This window comes from Mustela nivalis, assembly GCF_964662115.1.
Source record: "Mustela nivalis genome assembly, chromosome: X".
In the NCBI taxonomy this organism is placed as follows: Eukaryota; Metazoa; Chordata; class Mammalia; order Carnivora; family Mustelidae; genus Mustela; species Mustela nivalis.
The window spans coordinates 45,823,363-45,849,294 of NC_139040.1; the positions used below are offsets into that span (position 1 = coordinate 45,823,363).

The 25,932-nt window shown below is 41.7% G+C and overlaps 1 protein-coding gene across 9 annotated transcripts in view; it reads left to right on the plus strand.

Annotated features, from left to right (window-relative positions):
- The window catches only part of TRMT2B (tRNA methyltransferase 2 homolog B), a 53,743-nt gene that overhangs the window by 11,203 nt on the left and 16,608 nt on the right, over positions 1–25,932 (plus strand). For 7 of the 9 annotated variants that reach the window (XM_082718501.1, XM_082718506.1, XM_082718503.1 and 4 more), the window contains exons 6-8: positions 1,720–1,854; positions 2,653–2,752; positions 3,765–3,835. In XM_082718501.1, the coding sequence (XP_082574627.1) occupies positions 1,720–1,854; positions 2,653–2,752; positions 3,765–3,835 (306 nt within the window). The remainder of the gene's footprint in view (positions 1–1,719; positions 1,855–2,652; positions 2,753–3,764; positions 3,836–25,932) is intronic. The other 2 variants (XM_082718505.1, XM_082718502.1) reach the window with 1 other exon arrangement.

Genomic DNA, 25,932 nt, shown 5'->3' on the forward strand with positions numbered 1-25,932 from the left:
CTCTGCTCAGCAGGGGTCTGCTTCCCCCTCTCTCTCCGCCTGCCTCTGTGCCTACTTGTGATCTCTCTCTCTCTCTCTCTCTGTGAAATAAATAAATACAATCTTAAAAAACAGAATACATAAAACGAACACATGCACACGTCTCAAACATCTACAGGTTCCCATAGTTCACTGAATGTGGCATGGGCCACTCTCATCCATGTCCGCTGCTAGATCTTTCTGTGTGTGACACATAACCATCTTTTCACTGCTTCAGGATCATTCACAAGTGGACAGCCACCTCCACAAGCAAACTTCAGGTCTTTGTCAGGGTAAAGGACCATTCTTACTGTAGTTTGTATCTATACATTTCTTAACCATTTATTATTTTTAATTTTTAGATTTTTAAAAATATTTTTTATTTATTTGACAGAGAGACCCAGTGAGAGAGGGAACACAAGCAGGGGGAGTAAGAGAAGGAGAAGCAGGCTTCCCACCAAACAAGGAGCCCGATGTGGGGCTCGATCCCAGGACCCTAGAATTATGACATGAGCTGAAGACAATGCTTAATGACTGAGCCACCCAGGCACCCCTAATTTTTAATTTTTTATTATTTTTAAAGATTTTATTTATTTGAGAGAGAGTGCACAAGCAGTGGGAGGGTTGGGGAGGGGGAAGCAGACTCTCCACTGGGCAGGGAGCCCAGAGCCTGATGCAGGGCTCCATCCCAGGACCCTGAGATCACGACCCAAGCCGAAGGCAGACACTTAGCCAATTGAGGTACCCAGGTGCCTCATTTCTTAGCCATTTAATGTGTAAAACTGTATTACCCTTTTTGCTAGGTTCCTATTTTTTCTATGTGCGTTACTGATAAAGTTGTGGAATGTGTGTGCCTAACCCCATTTTTCCCATGAGCTCTTTGATTTTTTTTAAATTTTAATTCCAGTATAGTTAGCATATAGCATTAAATTAGTTTCCAGTGTACAGTATAGTGATTCAATAATTCTGTATATTAGTGCTCATCAAAATAAGTATATTCTTAATGCCCTGTAATTTCCTTCATGTGATTTTGCATAGCATAGCATAGAAATGCATATGTCCTGTTTCAGCAGAGGTGACTGACTGTATATGTTAGCTAAAATTAAATAAGATTAAAGGGGTGCCTGGGTGGCTCAGTTGTTAAGCATTTGCCTTCAGCTCAGGTCATCATTCTAGGATCCTGGAATCGAGCCCCACATCGAGCCCTGCATTAGGCTCCCTGCTAGGCGGGAAGCCTGTTTTTCCCTCCCCCACTCCCCTGGCTTCTGTTTCCTCTCTCCCTATGTGTCTCTCTGTCAAAATAAATAAATAAAATCTTTTAAAAAAGAGAAATGAGATTAAAAATTCAGTTCCTCAGTCACATGAGCCTCATCTCAAGTGCTCATTAGCCACATGTGGCTAGTGGTTACTAAATTATATAGCACATAATACCAGCATAAAACATTTCTGTTATCACAGCACTGACCTATAGCTTGGGTGTTCAATCTTGAAAGATCGGTTAAAATGAAGAGCTTACACAAGAGCTCACTCTTTTCTCCCAGTACCTTCTTAGGTCTGTTGCTGTCCCATCACTATGGGTTCCTTATCTGCTAAGACCATGACCCAGTCATCTGTGGGACAGCCTTCTCTTTTCCTCTTTGTTTTCCATTTGCGGTGATACTGCATAAGTTTCTTTGTTTCATTACATACATTCTTTTGCAGGTTAAATTTGAAGCTCAGAAGAAAATTTTACAGAGACTGGAGTCTTACCTCCAGAAGCTCAATGGAGTCAATGTGACAACATCTGCACCCAGAGTTGAGGGGCTCTCTTGTCTTCTCCATCCTATTATCCCCTCTGTAAGCCACCACTTCCCTATCCTTCATCTACTAAGTCCCCTTAATAGCTAATAATATCAGCTAGTACCTACTGGGCACTTTCTGGGGATGAGGCCCTCTGCTAAGTGATTAGCATGCATCATCACTGACTGTTTATAGGCACCCTAAGGGGTGGACACTATGGTTTTACGGATAAAGATGTTGATGTTCGAAGAGATTAAGTAATTTGCCCAAGGACACACATCTAGAAAGTGCTAGAGCTGAAGCTCACACTCAGGTCTGTTTGATGCAAAGCTCATTGTCTCAACCACTACAGTATTACCTCTGTAGAAAGATTTCAGACTTTGGAAACCTAATGAGGCCTCAAAGAGTCAGAACTTAATTTATGGCAGAGGTTGGCAAACTATGGTTCTTAGGCCGTATCTGTCCCCCCACCCCTGCTTTATTTTGTAAAGTTTTATTGGAACACAGCTGAGCTTGCTTGTTTATGGATTGTTTGGGGCTGCTTTTGCACTGCATGGCATAGTTAAGTAGTTGTGATAAGGACCATATGACTTGTAAAGCCTAAAATAACTTGTTATCTGGCCTTTACTGAGAAAGTTTGCTGACCCCTGCTTCACGGCAAGATTGAAACTCTTTTCCACTATGGAGTGTCTGTGGAGTGTCCTGACCTCAGCTATGCACTTTCACAAATACCACACCTTCCAAACAAGCACCATTTATTTGTCCTTATCCAGAGAACATTCTCACGTTCCTTTTATTGCTGTTCTCTTTCGTTTTGTTTGTCCTGTTGTGCTTCTCCTGCCCTGCCTTCTTCAGCCTGTCATCAATGGCTACCGAAATAAGTCCACCTTCTCTGTGAACCGAGGTCCAGATGGCAACCCAAAGACCGTGGGGTACTACCTGGGAACTTGGAGAGGTCAGTTGAAGGCGATGACTAGTAGAAATAGCAAACCAAGGGCTGTGAGGAGAGGGAAGGTGCGGGAACAGCATCAGTGGGCGTGGAGAGGAGTGGAAAACATGGCAGCCTTGAAGAAGAAGGATGAAGTCATGGATGTAGAACGGGATCACAAAGTTAATTTTGAATGCCTTCTGGAGGGTGGCCATTGTCACGTAGTAGTGGGAATCACAACTTTCACCCTTTCTTCCTCTAAAAGTCATATGCCTGAAGCCCAGTTAGCACCTAGTAAGTGTTAATGTTGCCACTGCTCACTCACCATTGTCCTCATCATCATTTTATGCTCCTTTTCCGTACTGGGAGCAGTCTCCTCTTTATTAGAGAGTTGCCTTTTCTATTTCATATCTCCATATCCCTGAAAACTAGAGCTTTCTGTGATAAATATGCCTTAAAGTAACTGGTAAAGGAGGTGAGTGGTGGTAAGGGAGTTCACAGTGGCATATTTCCGAGACTTAATCCCTGTACCCATTCCCAGATTCCATTCCTGAACTTTCCATTTGCCCATTTTCAATAAATACACTTGAAACACCATTATTTTTTTATTAGTCACACTTTTTAATACCCATATGCCTTAAACTACAGTTCATTAGGGCAGGCACTTGTCCCCCCCCCCAACCATGTGCTCCATTAAATGAGTATATGAGTATATGACATCAGTGTTCTATTATTCAGTTACAAAAGCAAAACCCATTACATTTTATTTCCCTCTTAAAATCTGAACAGAAAGCAGACCTTGTCATACTGTGCATTTGTGGCAAGAGAGAAAATATTGCAGACTAGCTCTGTTAAGAATCAGTTTTGTAATGGCTAGACTAGGAAACAGGTTTTCTCTGAAAAATGAACTTGAGCTTGAATTAGGTACTTCTTAAATCTGCATATGCCTCTCTGAAGGAGGGGATTTGAATGGCCAGATATTTCTAAATAATCTTTCATCAGGAAAACCATATAAATCAAATTTGTTTTCTTTCTTTAGACAGAAGCATCGTCTGTGTAGGGTCTAACCATCTGAAAAACATCCCTGAGAAACACAATCAAGTGGCACAGGTAATGAAAAACAAGGGCTGGCTGAAGATAACCCTAGGCATTGCAATCTGTAACAGTAATGTCCCTGACATTTTAATAATAGAGTGGCCTCTGGTGCTACAGGGGAGGAGGGGCTGTCTTCTGAAAGTGTACCTTATAACACAGAGAGAATATTGCTAGGGTTTCATTTTAGGGAGGGTGGCGAGCAGGAGAGAGAACTTCATCCATTACTGCACATGTCAGGCATCCAGGGAATTTTTTTAAAGATTTTATTTGGCAGAAGGAGACACAGTGAGAAAGGGAGTACAAGCAGGGGGAGTGGGAGAGGGAGAAGCAGGCTTCCTGCTGAGCAGGGAGTCCGATGTGGGGGCTCGATCCCAGGACCCTGGGATCATGACCTGAGCTGAAGGCAGACGATTAACGACTGAGCCACCCAACTGCCCCATCCAAGGAATTTAATAAGAAGGAAGTATTAGGAAAAAGAGGTACGGGTGAGGGCATTTTAATAGGTGACAAGTGTCTGAAATATTTGGAAGGCTACTGTTTTTGGCAGAGCAGAACTGAGAAATATCATGGGAGATGTAAGTGGTAAGGCACTTACATGGTGAGGTTGGCCTCTAAGACATTTTTATATCCTCCCTTTTCATGCACCTACTATTTATTGAGAGCCTGTTATGCATTTGGCACTCTGCCAGGTGCTGGGGATCCAATTGCTCACATAGGCATGGTACCTGCCCCTGTGGAACTTAAAAAAACAAGTCAAAAGCCTTGCTCATGAGGACTGAGCAGCACTCCCCAGCTGACACTCTTGTTCCCTATTGGTTCTTACCAGCACCCACCCTCCTAGTGATTTAAATTCCTGACACTTGGGTGGTGCCTTCTAATAAGACACATCTTGACCTCCAAGATTTCGCTGCTAGGATGCAGCTTCCTTTTAGAATTGCTCTCCAGAAGTCTTTCTATATGGGCCTCATCAAATTTCTTCTCCTATTTTCTTCAGTGAAACCCTTACCTCTCCTCAATTCCCTCCCCTTCACTTCTGCTCTTGCCCTTAGCAGATGATTGTACCTCATTCTTCCCTGAAAAGTTAAGGGTATCACATGAAAGCTCTCTTAGCTTCTTCTAACATCTACCAATTTTACTGAAATCTTATCCCTCTTTTTCTCCTATTTCAGTGAAAGAGGTGGGTTGGCCTTTCCCTAAGTCTGTCTATCCTTCCTTGAAACACCACTTTGGACTCATCTCCCCCCTCCATTAGATCCTTGCTCCTTCATTATGTACCCTCTTTCTCCTGTTTCTGTACCTCCTTCCCTATGACCCATATTGGCTCTGTTCTTGTCTGCCTTCAGCTCAGGTCGTGATCTCAGGGTTCTGGGATTGAACCCTGCTTTGGGCTCCCTGCTTGGTGGGAGGCCTTCGCTCCCTCTCCAACCCCCCTGCTTCTGTTCCCTCTCTTGCTGTCTCTCTCTTGTCAAATAAATAAATAATCATTAAAAAAATCTCATGGTTCTTCCGCCCTTAATACCCCATAGAGACTGATCTTGTTAAGGTCATCAGTGACCTCTTTGTTGCCAACTCCAGTGGAAACTTTCCCTAACTCACTCAACTTTTCTCTGCCTTTGACACTAATTTATCTTTCTTCTCTCCTTGAAACATTTTCTTTCTTTGATTTCTTTCTCTGAAGGTTTTCCTCCTGTCTTGCTGGCCACTTCTTAGTCTTTCCCATGTCATCTTTTCCCCCTCTCCTTTCCTACTATAAGCATTGGTAGCCCCCCAGGACTCTGTCCTTAATCTTCTTTTCAAAACATTCATGGGAGATTGTACCCAAATAGAGTTGTAGGTGGAATGACCATCTACAAATTGATAAACTTATATTTGCATTCTGGTTCCCTCTTGAACTTTGGGAGGTGCATTTCTAAAAGTCTCTCAAACTTCCTTACTTAACTGGCCTACACATTCAAATCAGCATTGCCCTAGATCATGGTTTCTCCACTTCTGCCCTATTGACATTTTGGGTTGGATTATTTTTTGTTGCGTGGAGCTGTTAGGTGCATTATAGGATTTCAGCAGCATCCCTGGCCTCTACCCATTAGATGTCATTAGTTGTGACAACCAGAAATATCTCCAGATGACTCTTGGGGGAAAAAGTTGCCTCTAGTTAAGAAATACTGCGCTAAACCAAATTTATCCTCTTTGAGAATCTGCTTCTTTTTTTCTCACCTTAGGAAATGGTAGTACCATGTACTAGAAACACGTCATCCTAGACTCCTCTGTCTTAATCCTCACCTTCCTCCTCCAGCCATATCTAATCAGTCTCAAAGTCCCCTCATTTTTCCTTTCTAAAAATACCTTGACTCCATCCTCTTCTATTCCCACCACCGTTACCACCACTACCACTCAATTCGAAGCTACCATCTTCTCTTGCTTAAACTACTACAACAAACTCCAGAGGTCTCACTAGTTCCAGCCCCTTACCTTGGTTTATTCTGTACAATGCAGCCGGAGGTGTCCTTAAAATGCCGATAAAATCATACCACAATGTTGCTTAAAATTCTTCAGTAGTTACCGAATAGCTTTTAGAATAAAGCTTAAATTTGTTGTCTTTGCACTGACAGATCTTCATGAGAAGCTCCCTAGCTTCATCTTCTGCCACATCCTCATCTGCTTTCATCTCTCCATTCGTGTGGAACTCAAGTTACCCTGCTGAGCTATCTCACTCCTGCCTGAACCTGTCCTTTCTCCACGGTGCCCTCAGTCTTCTCCCCTTGGCTTCTGCTTATGTTCAAAGATTCATTTAAAGCATTAGATCCTGTAGAAAACCTGATCTGACTCCTCAGTCTGATTAGGGCTCCCCCTTTTCTGTACCCTCATCTAATCTCCCGTTGCTTATCTCCTATTGTTGCATTTGTTACATCAGATTGCATTGTTGTGTGTCAGTGCTTCCCACACAAGACTGCAGAGGTAGCCACTGTGTATTATTTAATTTTGTAGCCCAGCACTTAGCATAGATTCCTACATATAGTGGGTGCTCATCAAATGTTTGGTGAATGGATACCTCTTTGCAATATTTGTCCCAGTTGCTAGCCCTTCCAGCTTCTGTGAGGCAAATTGTTTACCCTCCACATCTATCCAGAGGAATTCCCTTTCCCTGCAAAATTTGCACTGGGATCTAAGAACCAATCTAGTAGGTACTCAAATATAGGCCAGATGTCCACTGGAATAAAAATAATACCATATGTATAGCCCTAGGTTGTTTTCATTTTTTAAATACCTTGATCTCTCTTTCCTCGTGCCTGGTAGTGACATTGCATTCCATTATGATGACAGGATAACCCCAGTTTGCCCTGATTTGAGGTTTCAGTATCTCTTGTTGAGTCTTGAGTCAAAATACAAATTTTATAGGAGCTGATAGCCAGAGCTCCAAGACCTAAGAAGCAGTTTATAAATAAAATGCTATCAAGGAAATACAAGTACATAATTTTAAAAGTCAAATAGTAGGGGCGCCTGGGTGCTCAGTCGGTTAGGCATTTGCCTTTGGCTCGGGTCATGATCCCGGGGTCCTGGGATGGAGCCCCACATAGGGCTCTCTGCTCAGTGGGGAGCCAACTTCCTCTCTCCCTCTGCCTGCCTCTCTCTCTCTCTCTCTCAAATAAATAAAATAAAAAAGTCAAATAGTAATAGGTTAGTAAGGAAAAGTGATGCTCCTCTGTCCTACCCTTCCTTGCTCTTGAGTCTTGCTTTCCAGAAACCACAGCATTTATTTTAGGTACTTCTTCTGTTGTTCTTATTTCTTTTTTCTTTTTTTTTTAAAGATTTTATTTATTTATTTGGCAGAGAGAGATCACAAGTAGGCAGAGAGGCAGTCAGAGTGAGAGGGGAGAAGCAAGCTCGCTGCTGAGCAGAGAGCCCGATGTGGAGCTTGATCTCAGGACCCTGGGATCATGACCTAAGCTGAAGGCAGAGGCTTTAATCCACTGAGCCACCCAGGAGCCCTGTTGTTCTTATTTCTAAGTAGTACACTATTCTGATGTGTTTTGCTTTATCCAAGTTACATATTATTATTTGTTGACTTCCAGTTATGGCATATAAGAATTTCTCTCCCTTACTTTGTTTCTCTTCCTGAAGTGCCCTTCTTCGATATTTATAGCACAATTCTTGGCTAAATTAATATTTATTGTTTCTATTGTTATGACCACGTAGATCGTCATAGATTCATTCCTGAGCCAAGTACATGTACTAAGATTTTGTTTTCCTTCATTGTAAAAATTTTCCTTTCATTTAATATTGTGAAAAATTGCAAACATATAAAAGTAGAGAAAGGTGTAATGAACTCCATATACCCATTCCCAAGGTTCAACAACTATCAGTATGTGTCCAGTCTTAATTTTATCTATACTCTCACCCATCCCACATTCTACTAAACCATTTGGATTAGCTTGAGGTAAATTCCAGATATTATATATCATATAAAATGTGAATACTTCAGTGTGAGTTCTAAAAGAATGAACTTAATATTTTTAATTTATTTTTTTTTTCAGTGTTCCAAGATTCATTGTTTATGTACCACACCCAGTGCTACATGCAATACGTGCCCTCTTTAATACCTACTACCAGGCTCACTCAACCACCGACACCCTCCCCTCCAAAACCCTCAGTTTGTTTCTCAGAGTCCAAAGTCTCTCATGGTTCATCTCCCCCTCTGATTTCCCCCAAATCACTTCTCCTCTCTAACTATCCATGTCTTCCATGCTATTTGTTATGCTCCACAAATAAGTGAAACCATATGATAATTGACTCTCTCTGTTTGACTTATTTCACTCAGCATAATCTCCTCCAGTCCCGTCCATGTTGATACAAAAGTTGGGTGTTCATCCTTTATGAAGGAGGCATAATATTCCATTGTATATATGGACCATATCTTCTTTATCCATTCCTCTGTTGAAGGGCATCTTGGTTCTTTCCATAGTTTGACGACTGTGGCCATTGCTGCTATGAACATTGGGGTACAGATGGCCCTTCTTTTCACTACATCTGTATCTTTGGGGTAAATACCCAGTTGTGCAATTGCAGGGTCATAGGGTAGCTCTATTGTTTTTTTAAGATTTTACTTATTTATTTATTTATTTGACAGAGAGAGAGAGAAAGAGAGTGAGTGCACATGAGCTAGGGCAGAGGGAGAGGGAGAAGTAGTAGGCTCCCTGCTGAGCAAGGAGCCCAATGTGGGACTCAATCCCAGGATACTGGGATCATGTCCTGAGCCAAAGGCAGATGCTTAACAGATTGAGTCACCCAGGCATCCTGGGTAGCTTGATTTTTAATTTCTTAAGGTATCTCCACAGTGTTTTCCAAAGTGGCTGCACCAGCTTGCATTCCCACTTAATTTTTTAAACATAACTTCATGGGCACCTGAGTGGCTCAGTTGTTAAGCATCTGCCTTCGGCTCAGGTCATGATCTCAGGGTCCTGGGATGGAGTCCCGCATCAGACTCCCTGCTAAGTGGACGCCTGCTTCTCCCTCTCCCTCTGCTGCTCCCCCTGCTTGTGTTATCTCTGTGTCTGTCTCTATCTCTCTCTCTGTGTCAAATAAATAAATAAAATCTTTAAATAAATAAATAAAAAGGGACTCCTGGGTGGCTCAGTCAGTTAAGTGGCTGCCTTCAGCTCAGGTCATGATCCCCTGCAACGGGCTCCTGGCTCGGTGGAGAGTCTGCTTCTCCCTCTCCCTCTGCCTGCCACTCTGCCTAGTTGTGCTCTCTGTCTCTCTGTCAGATAAATAAATAAAATCTTTAAAAAAATATAAATAAAGATAACTTCATACTATTATTACATCCAGAAATAAACATTTATCCCATAATATCATCAAATATCCAGTAAATGTTTAGGTTCGACACTGATGTATCACATAAATAGTTGGAGTTTTATAGGTGGTTTATTCAAATCAGGATTCAAAGAAGGCATACACATTGCATTTTACTAACATGTCTCTTCATTCTCTTTTAATTTGTAAGTACCCTTCCCTCTTAATTTTTTTGTCCTTGCAATTTATTTTTTGAAGAAACTGGTTGGTTTTCCTGTGGAAATTCTTGTTCTGGATTTTGCTGACTGAATTCTCATGATGTCATTTAATGTTTTTCCTCTGTCCTCTCTATTTCTTATAAACTGGTAGATCTACATCGTTAGATTCAGATTTAACTTGAGGTGAGAAAATTTTTTAATACATATATGTCTGATGGGCTCTCTTTCAGTGATGTTAAAATTGAATCATCAATTCAGTGTCATCAGCCTGATCCACTCATTAAAAAATTTCCTATCAGATTTTCACCTAATAGTTTTGAGTCATTGGTGATCATTGACTATCATGTCTTCATTTATTAGTTAGAATTCTTCTAAAAATGACTTTTCCTTATCAGCTATTTGGTTACTTTGATGTACTGATACAATCAAGACAGGGTAAATCCTAGGTTCTTTTTTTTTTTTTAAAAAAAGATTTTATTTATTTATTTGACAGATCACAAGTAGGCAGAGAGACAGACAGAGAGAGAGGGGGAAGCAGGCTCCCTGCTGAGCAGAGAGCCTGATGTGGGGCTCAATCCCAGGACCCTGGGATCATGACCTAAGCCGAAGGCAGAGGCTTAACCCACTGAGCCACCCAGGTGCCCCTAAATCCTAGGTTCTTTCACATTCTTCAGAAGATGTTCAGTTAAATTTGTTTGTTTCAGTATCATGAAATCATGGATTTTTTTAAAAAAAAGATTTTATTTCTTTGACAGAGAAGAGAGTGAGCACAAACTGTGGGGGGCGGGCAGTGCAGAGGGAGAGGGAGAAGCAACCTCCCCACTGATCAGGGAGCCTGACCAAGGGCTCAATCCCAGGACCCTGGGATCATGACCTGAGCTGAAGGCAGACGCTTAACCCACTGAGCCACCCAGGTAGCCTGCAATCATGGATTTTTAACATACTTGATATGTTTTAGTCCACTGAATTTACTATTATTTTTTGGTACGCAAATTGTTCCATTTTTAGCCAACTGGAACTGCTTTGTCTCAGCCTTGGATGGCCCTGGTAGTTCTGGAATGATAAGATATTTCTAGCACATCTAGTCTTTTCTGCTTGAGACTGGGAATCAGCCATTTCTTCAAGGAATCCTTGTCTCTTAGTGGGAAATGGTATTTGGAAGCACAGTATGGTTGCTAGGTGTGCTTACTTATACTGGGTTGGTAAGACTTTAAGGCCTTCTAGTGGGCAGAGCCAGGGAATATTTTTTAGGGAGAAAATGTTAGTTCATTTGATATATTAAAATCAAATTTAGAATGACAGAACTTTTACTGAAATCTTTTGATTTTTATATTTTTATCTTTTGTCTTAAGAATGAAAATTTGAGTCCTGACATTAACATAATTATTTATTCTATCCTACTATATATATATATATATATATATATATATATATATAACAATTTCAGAATGTGAGTACCAATATTACTTACCAATAAGTCATAACTGAAAAGAGCTCAAGATTTTGTTTTAAAGGTTTTCTTTCTTTCTTTTTTTTTTTATTTTTTATAAACATATATTTTTATCCCCAGGGGTACAGGTCTGTGAATCACCAGGTTTACACACTTCACAGCACTCACCAAAGCACATACCCTCCCCAATGTCCATAATCCCACCCCCTTCTCCCAACCCCCTCCCCCCAGCAACCCTCAGTTTGTTTTGTGAGATTAAGAGTCACTTATGGTTTGTCTCCCTCCCAATTCTTTATTTATTTAACAGACAGAGATCACAAGTAGGCAAAGAGGCAGGCAGAGAGAGAGGGGGGGAAGCAGGCTCCTAGCTGAGCAGAGAGCCCGATGTGGGACTCGATCCTAGGACCCTGAGATCATGACCTGAGCCTAAGGCAGAGGCTTTAACCCACTGAGCCACCTGGGCGCCCTATTCAGTTCTTTTTGTCACATTATTGTGCCTCTTGAAATACTACCTTTTTTTGTAGTTAAGTCACTAACTTGGGGTGCCTGGGTGGCTTAGGCAGTCAAATATCCGACTCTTGATTTCAGCTCAGGTCATGATCTCACGGTCCTGAGATCAAGCCCCATCCTGGGATCAAGCCCCGTGTTGGACTCTGCACTCTGCACTCTGTGCAGAGTCTGCTTGAGATTCTCTCCCTCTAGCTTTCATCTCTGGCCCTTCTGCCCTGTTCCTTCCTTCCTTCTATAAGTAACAAGTTTTGATTTTGCTTATTTTTTCAAAAAGTAAGCTTTTCTTAGCTGAAAGAGTTTAATGTGGGCCCTCTTCTGCACCTGTGGTTTTTTTAAATTCTTTAAGGATTTCTTCCTTCCCTCCTTCCTTTCCTTCTAGATTATTTATTTGTGAGAGAGAGCGAGAAAGCACAAATAAGGGGAGGGAGCAGCAGGCAGAGGGAGAAGCAGGCTCCCTGCTGAGCAAGGAAATCCATGAGGGACTCAATCCCAGGACCCTGGGACCTGACCTGACCTGAGCCTAAGAACTGAGCCACCCTTTAAGGTTTTATTTTTATGTAATCTCTATACCCAATGTGGGGCTTGAACTCATAACCCTGAGATCAAGAGTAGAGTGAGCCAGCCAGGCGTCCCTGTACCTGATTTTTTTCTTGTAATATTGCACTTCTTTTTTTTAATTAATTAATTTGTTTGACAGAGTTTACCAGCAGGCAGAAAGGCAGGCAGAGAGAGAGGAGGAAGCAGGCTCCCTGCTGAACAGAGAGCCTGATGCGGGGCTCTATCCCAAGACCCTGAAATCATGACCTGAAATGAAGTTAGAGGCTTACCCCACTGAGCCACCCAGGCGCCCCTGCGCTTCTTTTTTTTTTTTTTTTTTAAGATTTTATTTTTTTATTTGAGAGAAAGAGTGAGCGAGAGTGAGAAAGAGAGAGCATGAGTGGGGGAAGGGACAAAGGGAGAGGGAGAAGCAGATGCCCTGTTGCCGAACAGGGAACGCAATGCCAGGCTCAGTCCTGGGACTCAGGGATCATGACCTGAGCCAAAGACAGACACTTAACCAACTGAGCCAACCAGGTACCGCTGCACTCCCCCCCCCTTTTTAATAGCCGCATGCTTCTGTTCGGTATGATGGATTTTTAGAACTTTTTATTGGCATAGATAATTACCTTATTTTTCCATTGGTTTAGTTTTCTAGAACCTAATTGCTAATTTTTTCCAAGTACTCTAAAAGTTCTGTCAAACATTCATCTGCATTCTCCATATGCTCAACAACTTGAGTTGTTTTTTCCCTAAAGACCTTTTTCTTAGAATCTTCCATCCTAGGCTCCTGAGGCCTTCTGCATGGCTATTATCCCAGGACTCCTTTTGCTGCTCTCCTGTCTTCCTTTTTCTGGTTTATACCCCCATTTGGCTGGAATACTGTTGTGCCAGAGTTTTCGCATCCGAGAGACTACCAAGGAGCCAAACACCGATGCAATCACATGAGGGTTTATTTGACAAGCATAAGCTTGGGCCCAAGTATACCTGACACAGTGGAGTAGGGACTTGGACCCTGAACCAGATTACAGTCAGAGTTTTTAAGATTTTTTTTTTTAAAGATTTATTTATTTATTTATTTGACAGAGAGAGATCACAAGTAGACAGAGAGGCAGGCAGAGAGAGAGGGAGGGAAGCAGGCTCCCTGCTGAGCAGAGAGCCCGATGCGGGCCTCGATCCCAGAACCCTGAGATCATGACCTGAGCCGAAGGCAGGGGCTTAACCCACTGAGCCACCCAGGCGCCCTACAGTCAGAGTTTTTAAAGGCAGAGTAGGGGTGGACTTGGCGGTAGGTGAGGACAAAGGGGATTAGGGATGGTGTAAGTCTCTAAGGACTTTCGGAAACAAGGTCTCCAGGACCTTGAGCTATTGTTGGGAGAGAGGTTATTTATTACCAATAATAAAAATCTTCTTGTGAGACCCTTTAGATGTATATCAGTGGGCCATATACTTGGGAATGATTCACCACACTATCTTGGAGGTTTAGAGATAAAGTTTCCTAAAGGAATTGTTAAAGTAGACTTACAGGATTCTGGTCGGACCTGTTGGAGTAGGGGGTCGGTCAGGCTAGGATTGTTCTTAGCAAAACCTCAAGGTGAGGGCAGTTAAGTCCCCAGGGGAGAGCCACTCTGTCTGTTTCAAGGGCTTGTCAGTAGGTGAGGAATTTTAATGATTTTCTTCTGCCTCTGTTTCCCACATCAGCTAAACTTGAGGTGGGATGGCCTTAATTTTCTCAGCCTCCACATTTCCCCCGAACAATTTTGACCCTTAAATCTTTAAGGTTGTTGAAGGTGGAAGGTCTCATCTTCTGTAACTTCTTCCTGCTAGTAGGGGCGTAGAGTTGTCCCTACTTACTTGGGTCAACATTGATCAGTTAAGGAATGTGTAGGGGAGTTATGAAAGATAGAGGCAGCTGAATCCAGGGGTTAAAATCAATCATTAAAGGAGAGAGAGACTGTTTAAAGTGCTAACCTGAGTAGATCAGAACCCAAGAAATATTTTGTGATAATCTGGAACATCAAGATGGCTGCACTTTGTCAGGGCTAGACTCGAGGTGGGTACAGCCTTGTTTTTCTTGGCCTCCACAATACAACCTCTATTAGCATCCTGAGGAAGGGTGCCTAGGAGGTAAAGTTTTAGAATCTTTTCATGTCTATAAGTGTCTTTTCTTCCCTGACATCTCACTGAAACTTTTTCTAGATTTCTAGATTTGTGTTTAAATAATTTGCTTTTATAAATTTGAAGATATGGTTTTGTCATCTGGCCACCAGTGTTGTGTGAGTCTAAATGCTACTTTAATTCCTGATCCTTTGTAGGTAATTTCTCTCCTCTTTTTCTCTAAAAGCTCTTAGGGAATCTCTTTATCTCTGAAACTTCATGACCTAGTGGGCCTTTGTTTCTCATTCATTCTGGTGGGTAAAAATTAGGACTTGTCAATCTGGAAGCTAATGCTTTCAGATGTGGGAAATTTTCCTGTATTATTTCTTACTTCATTTTCTGTATTTTCTTTATATCTCCTATTATTTGAATTTAGGACATCATGGATTGAGCCAGTAATCTGCTTCTCATTCTTCTCCTATTTTCTATCTCTGCCTTTTTGTTTTCCTTTCTGTTAAATTTTTTTAATATAAAAGCCAACATCTTTGATGAAGTGTTTTCCATTATCCTACCTTTAATTTTCAAAAGATTTTTCTTGTTCTCTGATCCTTTTCTATAACTACTTTTTTTCGTAATATAATTAAGTAATGTAGTGTGTGTGTGTGTGTGTGTGTGTGTGTGTTTTCTGTTCTTTGAATTGTTTGTTCCTTCAGGAATTTTTTCCTGTTTTGGTCATTGTCTTTCACAATGGAGACTTTAACCAAAGAGCTGATGATACTTGACTATTATTTAAGAGTGAGGTCTTAAAAACCTGAATGGTAGTTCAGCATAAGTGGGTTTGTTGATTCTTGTCTTTACTGTTGGTGATTATGTTGGGGTGTCCCCATATGTTTGTCTAAGGGGATCTTTCCTCTGGAGCTATTCTGTTTCTTGAGAAAGTTATCTCAAAGTTTCTTGCCTCGCTGCTGGCTTTTAGAATTAAGGCATGGAAAAGGGGTAGGATCTCCACCATTCAGATTACGGACTTATTGGAATCTGCCTGTTCCCACCCCTCTGTTACTACAACAATGCCTGGTACCTCCAAATTCAGGGCTTTTGTGGGTTCATTTTCTCCTGAGAAAAAGATCTCCAGTCTCTTGCTACAGGAAGATGGATGTTCTTGGTAGGATGAGGGTGTTTACCAGTTTTGTGTCTAGACTTTCAGTCACACCCTCTTTTTTAAAACGATTTTGTTTATTTATTAGAGAGAGAGCAGCAGTGGGAGGAACAGAGGGAGAGAGTCAAGCAAACTCCACGCTGAGCATGAAGTGTGATATGGGGCTGCATCTCTGGACTGTGAGATCATGACCTGAGCTGAACTCAAGAGTCCGAGGCTCAACCGACTTAGCCACCCAGGCTCTGCCCCATACCCTCTTTCAAGCCTTGTGCCTTAATTGGACCTTCCAGTTTGAGACTTTCCAGGGTTGTATGTAGCAGATAAGCCTTATATCTCATCAGGTCCCCCTTTGTAGGGCAGTCTGGATATTGTTTCCTTCATCTTGCTTCAGTTGGCACTTGAGTCTGCTTTCCATCTCCTAAGACTTTATTTTGCTCTTTTCTACTCTATCATTATCTTTGTTCTTCCTTTCATGTATTAATTCAACAAGTACTATGGAGTACCTACAAGTGCTTAGGGTATAATAATGAAGAAAATATCCCTTCCCTTGTAGAACTTACATTTTAGTTAGAGAGATAGACTTTTAAAATACATGATAAAATAAGTTATATGGTATGTTTGAAGGTGATAAGTGTGGCTGTGGTCTGAAACTATGTGTGACACCAAGTATCATATGTTGAAATCCTAACACCCAAGGTGATAGTATTAGGAGGTGGGGCCTTTGGGAGGTGGTTAGGTCATGAGGGCAGAGCCCTTATGATTAGGATTAGTGCCCTTATGAAAGAGACCCCAGAGAGCTAGCTTGTCCTTTCCTCCATGGGAGGTTATGTGAAAAGACAGTCATTAGTGAGGAAACAGGGTAGCTCTGTTTTCAACTTTTTGAGGAACCTCCATACTGTTTTCCAGAGTGGCTACACCAGCTTGCATTCCCATCAGCAGTGTAGGAAGGTTCCCCTTTCTCCACATCTGCGCCAGCATCTGTTGTTTCCTGACTTGTTAATTATAGCCATTCTGACTGGTGTGAGGTGGTATCTCATTGTGGCTTTGATTTGTATTTTCTTTGCAGAAATGTCTGTTCATGTCTTCTGCCCATTTCTTGATTGGATTATTTGTTCTTTGGGTGTTGAGTTTGATAAGTTCTTTATAGATTTTGGATACTCATCCTTTATCTCCCGTTGTTGTCTTTTGGTTTTGTTGACTGTTTCCTTTGCTGGCCAAAAACTTTTTATCTTGATGAAGTCCCAGTAGTTCATTTTTGCCTTTGTTTCCCTTGCCTTTGGAAATGTGTCTAGCAGGAAGTTGCTGTGACTGAGGTCAAAGAGGTTGTTGTTGCCTGTATTCTCCTTTAGGTTTTGATAGATTCTTCTCTCACATATAGGTCTTTCATCCGTTTTGACTCTATTTTTGTGTATGGTGTAAGGAAATGGTACAGTTTTGTTCTTCTGCTTATGGCTGTCTAATTTTCCCCAACACCGTATTTTTGAAGAGACTGTCTTTTTTCTATTGGACATTCTTTCTTGCTTTGTTGAAGGTTAGTTGACCATAGAGTTGAGAGTCCATTTCTGAGTTCTCTGTTCTGTTCCATTGATTTATGTGTCTGTTGTTGTGCCTGTACAGTACTGTCTTGATGATTACAGCTTTGTAATACAGCTTGAAGTCCAGAGTTGTGATGCCACCAGCTTTGGTTTTCTTTTTCAACATTTCTTTGGCTGTTTGGGGTCTTTTATGGTTCCAAACAAATTTTAGGATTATTTATTCTAGCTCTGTGAAAAAAGTTGATGATATTTTGATAGGGATTGTATTGAATGTGTAGATTGCTCTATGTTGCATAGACATTTAAATAATATTTGTTCTTCCAATCCATGAGCATGGAATATTTTTCCATTTCTTTGTGTCTTCCTCAATTTCTTTCATAAGTGTTCTATAGTTTTCTGAGTACAGATCCTTTGCCTCTTTGGTTAGATTTATTTCTAGGTATCTTGTGGTTTTGGGTAGAATTATAAATAGGATCAATTCCTTGATTTCTCTTTCTTCTGTCTCATTTTTAGTGTATAGAAATGCAACTGATTTCTTTGCATTGATTTTATATCCTTCTACGTTCCTGAATTGCTATATGACTTCCAGCAATTTTGGGGTGGAGTCTTTTGGGTTTTCTACATAAAATATCATGTCGTCTGCCAAGAGTGAGAGTTTGACTTCTTCTTTCCTGGTTCGGATGTCTTTAATTTCTTTTGTTGTCTGAAGCTAGGACTTCTAGTACTATATTGGGTCATAGTGGAGAGAGTAGACATTCTTGTCGTGTTCCTGACCTTAGAGGAATAGCTCTCGGTTTTTCTCCATTGAGAATGATATTTGCTGTGGGCTTTTTGTTTATGGCTTTTATGATATTGAGGTTTGTTCCCTCTATCCCTACATGCTGGAGAGTTTTAATCAAGAAAAGATGCTGTATTTTGTCAAATGCTTTTTCTGCATCTTTTCAGAGCATCATATGGTTCTTGTCCTTTCTTTTATTAATGTGATGTATCACATTGATTTGCTGTTGTTGAACCACTCTTGCATCCCAGGAATAAATCCCACTTGGTCCTGATGAATAATCCTTTTAATGTACTGTTGGATCCTGTTGGCTAGTATCTTGGTGATAATTTTTGCATCCATGTTCATCAGGGATATTGGTCTGCAATTCTCCTTTTTGGTGGGGACTTTGGTTTTAGGATCAAGGTGATGCTGGCCTCATAGAGTTGGGAAGTTTTCTTTCCCTTTCTAGTTTTTGAAACAGCTTCAGAAGAATAGGTATTAATTCTTCTTTAAATGTTTGGTAGAATTCCCCTGGGAAGCCATCGGGCTCTGGACTCTGATTTGTTGGGAATTTTTTGATTGCTGCTTCAGTTTCCTTGCTGGTTATTGGCCTTTTCAGGTTTTCTATTTCATCCTGTCTTAGTTTTGTAGTTTATATGTTTCTAGGAATGAATCCATTTCTTCCAGATTGTCTAATTTCTAGGCATATAGTTCTTCATAATATGTTCTTATAATTGTATTTCCTTGGTGTTGGTCGTGATCTCTACTCTTTAATTCATGATTTTATTAATCTGGGTCCTTCTCTCTTCTTTTGGTAAGTTTGGCCAGGGGTTTATTGATCTTATCAGTTATTTCAAAGAACTAGCTTCTACTTTTGCTGATCTGTGCTACTGTTGTTTTGGTTTCTATTTCATTGATTTCTGTTCTGATCTTTAGAAGTTCTCTTCTCCTGCTGGGTTTGGACTTCATTTGCTGTTCTTTTTCTAACTCCTTTAGGTGTAAGGTTAGGCTGTGTACTTGAGACCTTTCTTGTTTCTTGAGAAAGTCATGTATTGCTATATACTTCCCTCTTAGGACCACCTTTACTGCATCCCAAGGGTTTTGAACAGTTGTGTTTTCATTTTCATTTGTTTCCACACATTTAAAAAATCTCTTCTTTAATTTCCTGGTTGACCCATTCATTCTTTAGTAGGATTCTCTTTAACCTCCATGTATTTGAGTTCTTTCCAAATTTCTTCTTGTGATTGAGTTCAAGTTTCAAACCATTGTGGTCTGAAAATATGCAGGGAATGTGAGGAAACAGATTCTTGTAAGATATTGCATCTGCCAGCGTCTTGATCTTGGACTTCCCAGCCTCCAGAACTGTAAGACATAAATTTCTCTTGTTTGTAAACCACCCAGTTTGCATTATTTTTGTTATAGGGGCCCAGCCAGATTAAGACAAGTGCCATGGGAAAAGTACAGCAGTATCAGGAGGATAAGAAATGCTAGGGTTAGCGGAAGCATAGCTTGTAATTTTATTGTTGTTCTAGAACTTAAAAATACTAAGTAAGCTTATTTAGAGAAGAGGTAGAGCATTAAATCTTGATTCTATTCAGTGTTTATCCTTTGTGATGATAAAAATATGGAATGCTTCATGAATTTGTGTGTCCTTCTTGCACAGGGGCGATGCTAATCTCAATATCATTCCAATCCTAGTATATGTACTCCTGAAGCGAGCATGGGTTGTAATTTTAGATGGGGTCAAGGGTAGGGTTCATGAAGAAGACAATATTTGAATAAAGCAGTGGCTCTCAACCGGGGAGGAGCAGTTTTACCTTGCATAGGACATTTGGCATTTTCTAGAGACATTTTTGGTTTTTATCACTAGGGGATGATTGGGCATTGCTACTGACATCTAGTGGGTAGAGGCCAGAGATGCTGTTAAACGTCCTCCAGCACATGGGACAGCTCCTCACAACAAAGAATCAGACAACCCAAAATGTCAGTAGCGCTGAGGATGGGAAACCTTGCATTTAAAACTTAGAGGCTGAAAGGGTGTGGGCTATGTAGAGGTCTGAGGGAGGAGCTTTCTGGAAAAAGAGAAAACCCATCCTAAGGTAGGAACATGACAGGCTTTTTAGAGGAACTGAAAGTAGGCCCAGAAGTGTTGGACATGGGGTGAGATGGTGAATGAAGGCAAGGTTATGTAGTGCCCCGGGGTGGTCATTGTAAGGACTTTGACTTTTATTCTGAGCCATGGGAGGTTTTGTTGGTGTGGGGGTTATGTCATGATATGATTTAGGTTTTATAGAATCACTGTGGCTGTTGTGTTGTGTATGGATTATTGGAGGAAAGGATCGAAACAAGGAGAGACCAGTTGGGAGGCTGTTGCAGTAATCCAGGTGAGAGATGATGTAGAGCAGTGATGGTAGTGGTGGGATGGATGGATGTTGAATTGTATAACAAGGACATCATTGGTGACCTTAACATGAACCATTTTGGTGGAGTGGTGGGGACCCGATTCTAGTGGGTGAACAGAAGGAGAGGAGTGGGAGGCAGTGAATATATACGGTTCTTTTGAGTTTTTCTGCAAAGATGAACAGCGAAATGTAACAGTGACTGGTAGGGAAAGTGGGGTCAGGAAGTTCCCCTTCTTTGTTAAATGTGGAAGAGTAAGAGCATGCTTATATATTTATGGAGATGTTCTATAGGAACATGATGGCAGGAAAATGATGGTGCAGGAGAAAGAGAAGGGAGAATTGGTAAGTAATGAGCTTAAATAGGCTTTTGTCTTTTTTATTCTTTTATTTCATTTTAGTAGGATTTCTTTAGGAGAGAGCAAGTGAGCACACTTGCATGCAGGGACAGGGAGGGGCTAAGGGAGAGGGAGAGAGAGAATCTTAAGCGGGCTTCCTGCCCAATATGGAGCCCAAAGCGGGGCTCGATCTCACGACCTGGGATGATGACCTGAGCCACAGTCAAAAGTCGGACACTTAACTGACTGGGCCACCCAGGCAACCCCATTTTAGTAGGATTTCTATGAGGATTATTCTGTTATTTTAACCAGAAGTCCCTCTCATTCTTTATTCCTTGGGATTGCCATACAGGAATTGGAGTTTCAGTCTCCATTTTATAAAAGAAGAAACCAAGGTCTCAGTTCATACAGTGGCGGAGTTGTATTTCCCATCTATTTACCATTATCTTTTAGGTCAGATTCAGTTTTTCAATTTCCCATCCTTCCAGGACCCCAGTGACCTTTGAATCTTGCTTCCAGAAAGCATTGCTTTCTAACCAGCCAGTAACAAACAGATGAACCAGTCTTTTTTCAAGTCACCAACCTCAAAATTTGAAAAATATGTTCAGTGTAGTTAAGCGTGTCCTCTATTGCATGTATGTGACAGCATAGCAAAAGTGATTAAGTGCAGCCTTAATTGATTTTACCCTCTCAGGCAGCATTATTTTTTGGTATAACTCCTCCTTCCATGTATCACTTGGGCTATATTTGAAAATACAGTGGAACTAGAACACATGTGTCTTGTGATAGCAACTGGCTTGTGTTTGAAAAAGTTTAGCTTTAAGGATTTTTGCTCTCCCGACCACTAAATCAGGATTGCCTCTGACTTGTACTCACAAGGAGGAAATGAAGCACACAGATAAGCCGTGGTGTAGTTGGTACCTGGTTATCTGACGGAATATAGAAATGATGGGTTTCTATCAGGTAGTTATAAGTAAGAGTGGAATCATGGCAACCTAGTGCTATATTAGGAATTGCTTCCAGGAAGAATTCACAGAAATAGAAGATTATTGTGATTCATACTCTATATAGAATAAATTGAGACTCTCCATAGAAACACCTTTCCTGTTCATTCAGTCATACTTTCTTTGAATAACAATTATTGAGCACCTACTGTGTGCCACACTAAGGCTACAGCTCTAAGCCTTCATGGAACTTAGTGTTTGGAATACAATGGGTAATATTCCTCTGTAAGGTCGCAGGGCAGGGATCACGTTTCTTACACCACTGTATTAGTTTGGTAGAGCTGCCATAACGAAATACCACAGACTTGGCAGCTTAAACAACAGAAATTTATTTCCTCAAAGTCTGGAGGCTGGAAGTCTAAGATTAGGGTGTCAGCAGGTTTGGATCCTTCTGGGCTTCTTGCCTTGCCCTGCACATAGCCACTTTCTCACTATGTCTCTACACACAGTCTTTTTTCTCTGTTTACACCTGCATACCTGGTGACTTTGTGTCCAAATTTCCTCTTCCTGTAAGGACAACAGTCAGATTAGATTAGGGTCCATCTGAACTACCTCTTTTTTTTTAAGCAGGGGGAGTGGGAGAGGGAGAAGCAGGCTTCCCACTGAGCAGGGAGCCCGATGCGGGGCTCGATCCCAGGACCCGAGATCATGACCCGAGTCGAAGGCAGACACTCAATGACTGAGCCACCCAGGCACCCCCTAACTACCTCTTTTTAACTTAATCACCTCTTTAAAGGCCCTATTTCTAAACATAATCACATTCTGAGGTGTTGGAGATTAGGACTTCCTACATATGAATTTTAGGGGGACACAATTCAGCCTATAACTCTCTATCCTTTGGACCCTCCAAATTTATGCTCTTCTTACATGCAAAAGACCTTCACCCCTTCCCAACAGCTCCTAATTTTTTAAGCTCTACACCCAACATAGGGCTTGAACTCATGACCCCAAGATTAAGAGTCATGTGCCAGGCTGGTCTCTCTAACAGTCCCAGATTTTTTATTTTTTTAATTTTTTAAATTAACATATAATGTATTTATTTGCCCCAGGGCTACAGGTCTGTGAATCATCAGTCTTACACATTTTGCAGCACTCACTATAGCAATACCTTCCCTAATGTCCATAACCCAGCCACTGTATCCATACCCCCCATCCCCTAGCAACTCTCAGTTTGTTTTGTGAGATTAAGAGTATCTTATGGTTTGTCTCTCGATCCCATTTTGTTTAATTTTTTCTTTCCCTACCCCCCACAACCCTCCCTCAAATTCCTCATATCAGAGAGATCATATGATAATTGTCTTTCTCTGATTGACTTATTTCGCTCACCATAATACACTCTAGTTCCATCCACATTGTTGCAAATGGCAAGATTTCATTTCTTTTGATCAGCCCCAGATTTTTTTAAAGATTCTATTTATTTATTTGACAGACATAGATCACAAGTAGGCAGAGAGGCAGGCAGAGAGAGGGGGGAGGGGAAGAAGCAGGCTCTGCTGAGCAGAGAGCCCAATGCAGGGCTCAATCCCAGGACCCTGGAATCATGACCTGAGCCATCCAGGCACCCCCAGCCCCAGATTTTTAACCCATTACAACATCAACCCTCAATCCCAAGCCTTATCTGAATATCATCTAAATCAAATGTGGATGAGACTCAAGGTATAATTCATCCTAAGGCAAAAACCTTCAAGGGCACTTGGGTGGCTCATTCGGTTAAGTGTCTGCCTTCGGCTCAGGTCATGATCTCAGGGTCCTGGGACTGAGCCCCTCGTTGGGCTGTCTGCTCAGTGGGGAGCCTGCTTCTTCTCTGTCTGCCCTGCCCACTGTTCATGCTCTCTTTCGCTCTCTCTCTCTCTGAAATAAATAAAATCTTTAAAAATCTTTTCAGCTGTGAACATGTTAAACCATACAAGTTATCAGCTTCCAAAATACAAAGGTAGGATAGACAAGAGGGTAGTCATTCCCATTCCAAAAGGGAGAAATTGGAAAGATGAGAGATATAATAGGTTCCAAGCAAGTTTGAAATCTAGCAGTGCAAATTCCTTTAGATTTTAAGGCTCAATTAGAATTTTTGGCTTGATGCTTTGTCCTTTGGTCTACTGGTGCGTTGATGTGTCAGGCTGATGCTTCAGGCCCTGGACATTGGCAGTCTGGCCCACTGAAAGTGAGGATACAGCCTTGCTGTCCTGGGGCCTGTCCCCTCTGGGCACAGCATCAGCCTCAGCCCTCCTGATCTCTGAATTGCCTTGGGGGTCATTTTTTTTCTTGAGTGATAACACCTGTTGGCAGTCAGATAGGTCTATTGTCCTGTCTAGTGGAATCCCAGAAGTCTGATAGCCTTCCTTCATTATATCTTATGCCTGTCCTCATTATACCTTATGTCTGCTTTAGTCTAAGCTAGCAGTTTCTGTTGATCAGACTTCTCTGTATTCCTGGGTTCTGCTGAGATGGCTGATTGGATCCATGAGTCACACCTGTAATGTCTTTATCAAAAGGCTGTCCAGCCTTAAAAAAAAAAAAAAAAAAGACTGTCCAGCCTTAACCTCAGTTTTGCCTGCGGAACAGGCTTCATATTATATGGATAAGCTGAGATTTTTCCAAATCTTCAAGTTCTGGTTCATTTTTGCTTAATAATTATTTCTTCTTTTTCTTCTTCTTCTTCTTCTCCTTCTCCTTTCTCCTTTCTCCTTCTTCTCCTTCACCTCCTTCACCTCCTTCTCCTTCTCCTTCTCCTTCTTCTTCTTCTTCTTCTTCTTCTTCTTCTTCTTCTCCTTCTCCTTCTCCTCCTTCTCCTTTCTCCTTTCTCCTTCTTCTCCTTCACCACCACCTTCTTCTTCTTCTTCTTCTTCTTCTTCTTCTTCTTCTTCTTCTTCTTCTTCTTCTTCTTCTTCTCCTCCTTCTCCTTCTTCTCCTTCACCTCCTTCACCTCCTCCTCCTCCTGCTGCTTCTTCTTCTTCTTCTTCTTCTTCTTCTTCTCCTCCTCCTCCTTCTCCTTTCTCCTTCTTCTCCTTCTTCTCCTTTACCTCCTTCACCTCCTCCTTCTTCTTCTTATCCTTCTTCTCCTTCAGAAGCAGGTTCCCTGCTGGACAAGGAGCCTGATGCAGGACTCCATCCCAGGACCCTGGGATCATGACCTGAGCTGAAGACAGCGACTTAACCAACTGAGCCAACCAGGCGTCCCTTAATAATTCCTTCTCCAGGGGCGCCTGGGTGGCTCAGTGGGTTAAGCCTCTGCCTTCAGCTCAGGTCATGATCTCACGGTCCTGGGATGGAGCCCCACATCGGGCTCTCTACTCAGCGGGGAGCCTGCTTCCCCCTCTCTCTCTGCCTGCCTCTCTGCCTACTTGTGATTTCTGTCTATCAAATAAATAAATAAATAAAAATCTTTTTTTTTAAGATTTTATTTATTTGCCAGAGATAGAGAGAGAGAGTACACACAAGCAGGCAGAGAGGCAGGCAGAGGCAGCGAGAGAAGCAGGCTCCCCGCCAAGCAAGGAGCCCGATGTGGGACTCGATCCCAGGACCTTGGAATCATGACCTGAGCCGAAGGCAGCGGCTTAACCAACTGAGCCACCCAGGCGTCCCAATAAAAATCTTTAAAAAAAATTCCTTCTTCAATGTATTTTTCTCCTCTCTATACATTTTGCTATGAGCAGTAAGCAGAAACCGGGCCACACCTTCAACACTGCTTAGAAATCTCCTTAGCTGGGACTCCTGGGTGGCTCAGTTGGTTAAGCAGCTGCCTTTGGCTCAGGTCGTGATCCCAGTGTCCTGGGATGGAGTCCCACATCGGGCTCCTTGCTCCACGGGGAGCCTGCTTCTCCCTCTGACTCTGCCTTCCACTCTGCCTGTGCTCGCTCTCGCTCTCTCTCTGACAAATAAATAAATAAAATCTTAAAAAAAAAAAAAAAGAAATCTCCTTAGCTAAATATCCATGTTCAGCACTGAGAATTATTACCTTCCACCCAACACTAGGACACCATTCGTCCAAGTTCTTTTTCACTTTATAACAATCAACTTTGGTCAAGTTTCCAATAGCATGCTTGTCATTTCTTCCTGAGATCTCACCAGATCACCTCTAATATCCATATTCCTACCCATAGTCTCTTCAAGACAATCTAGGCTTTTTCCAGCATGCACCTCAAAAGGCTTCCAGCCTTTACCCATTCCCAGTTTCAAAGCCACTTCCATAGGTTTAGATATTTTTTACAATAGCATGCCACTTCTTGGTACCAAAATGTGTATCAGTCTGCCAGGTACATAACAAAGGACCACAGACTGTGTGGCTTAACCAACAGAAAGGTATTTTCTCACAGTTCTG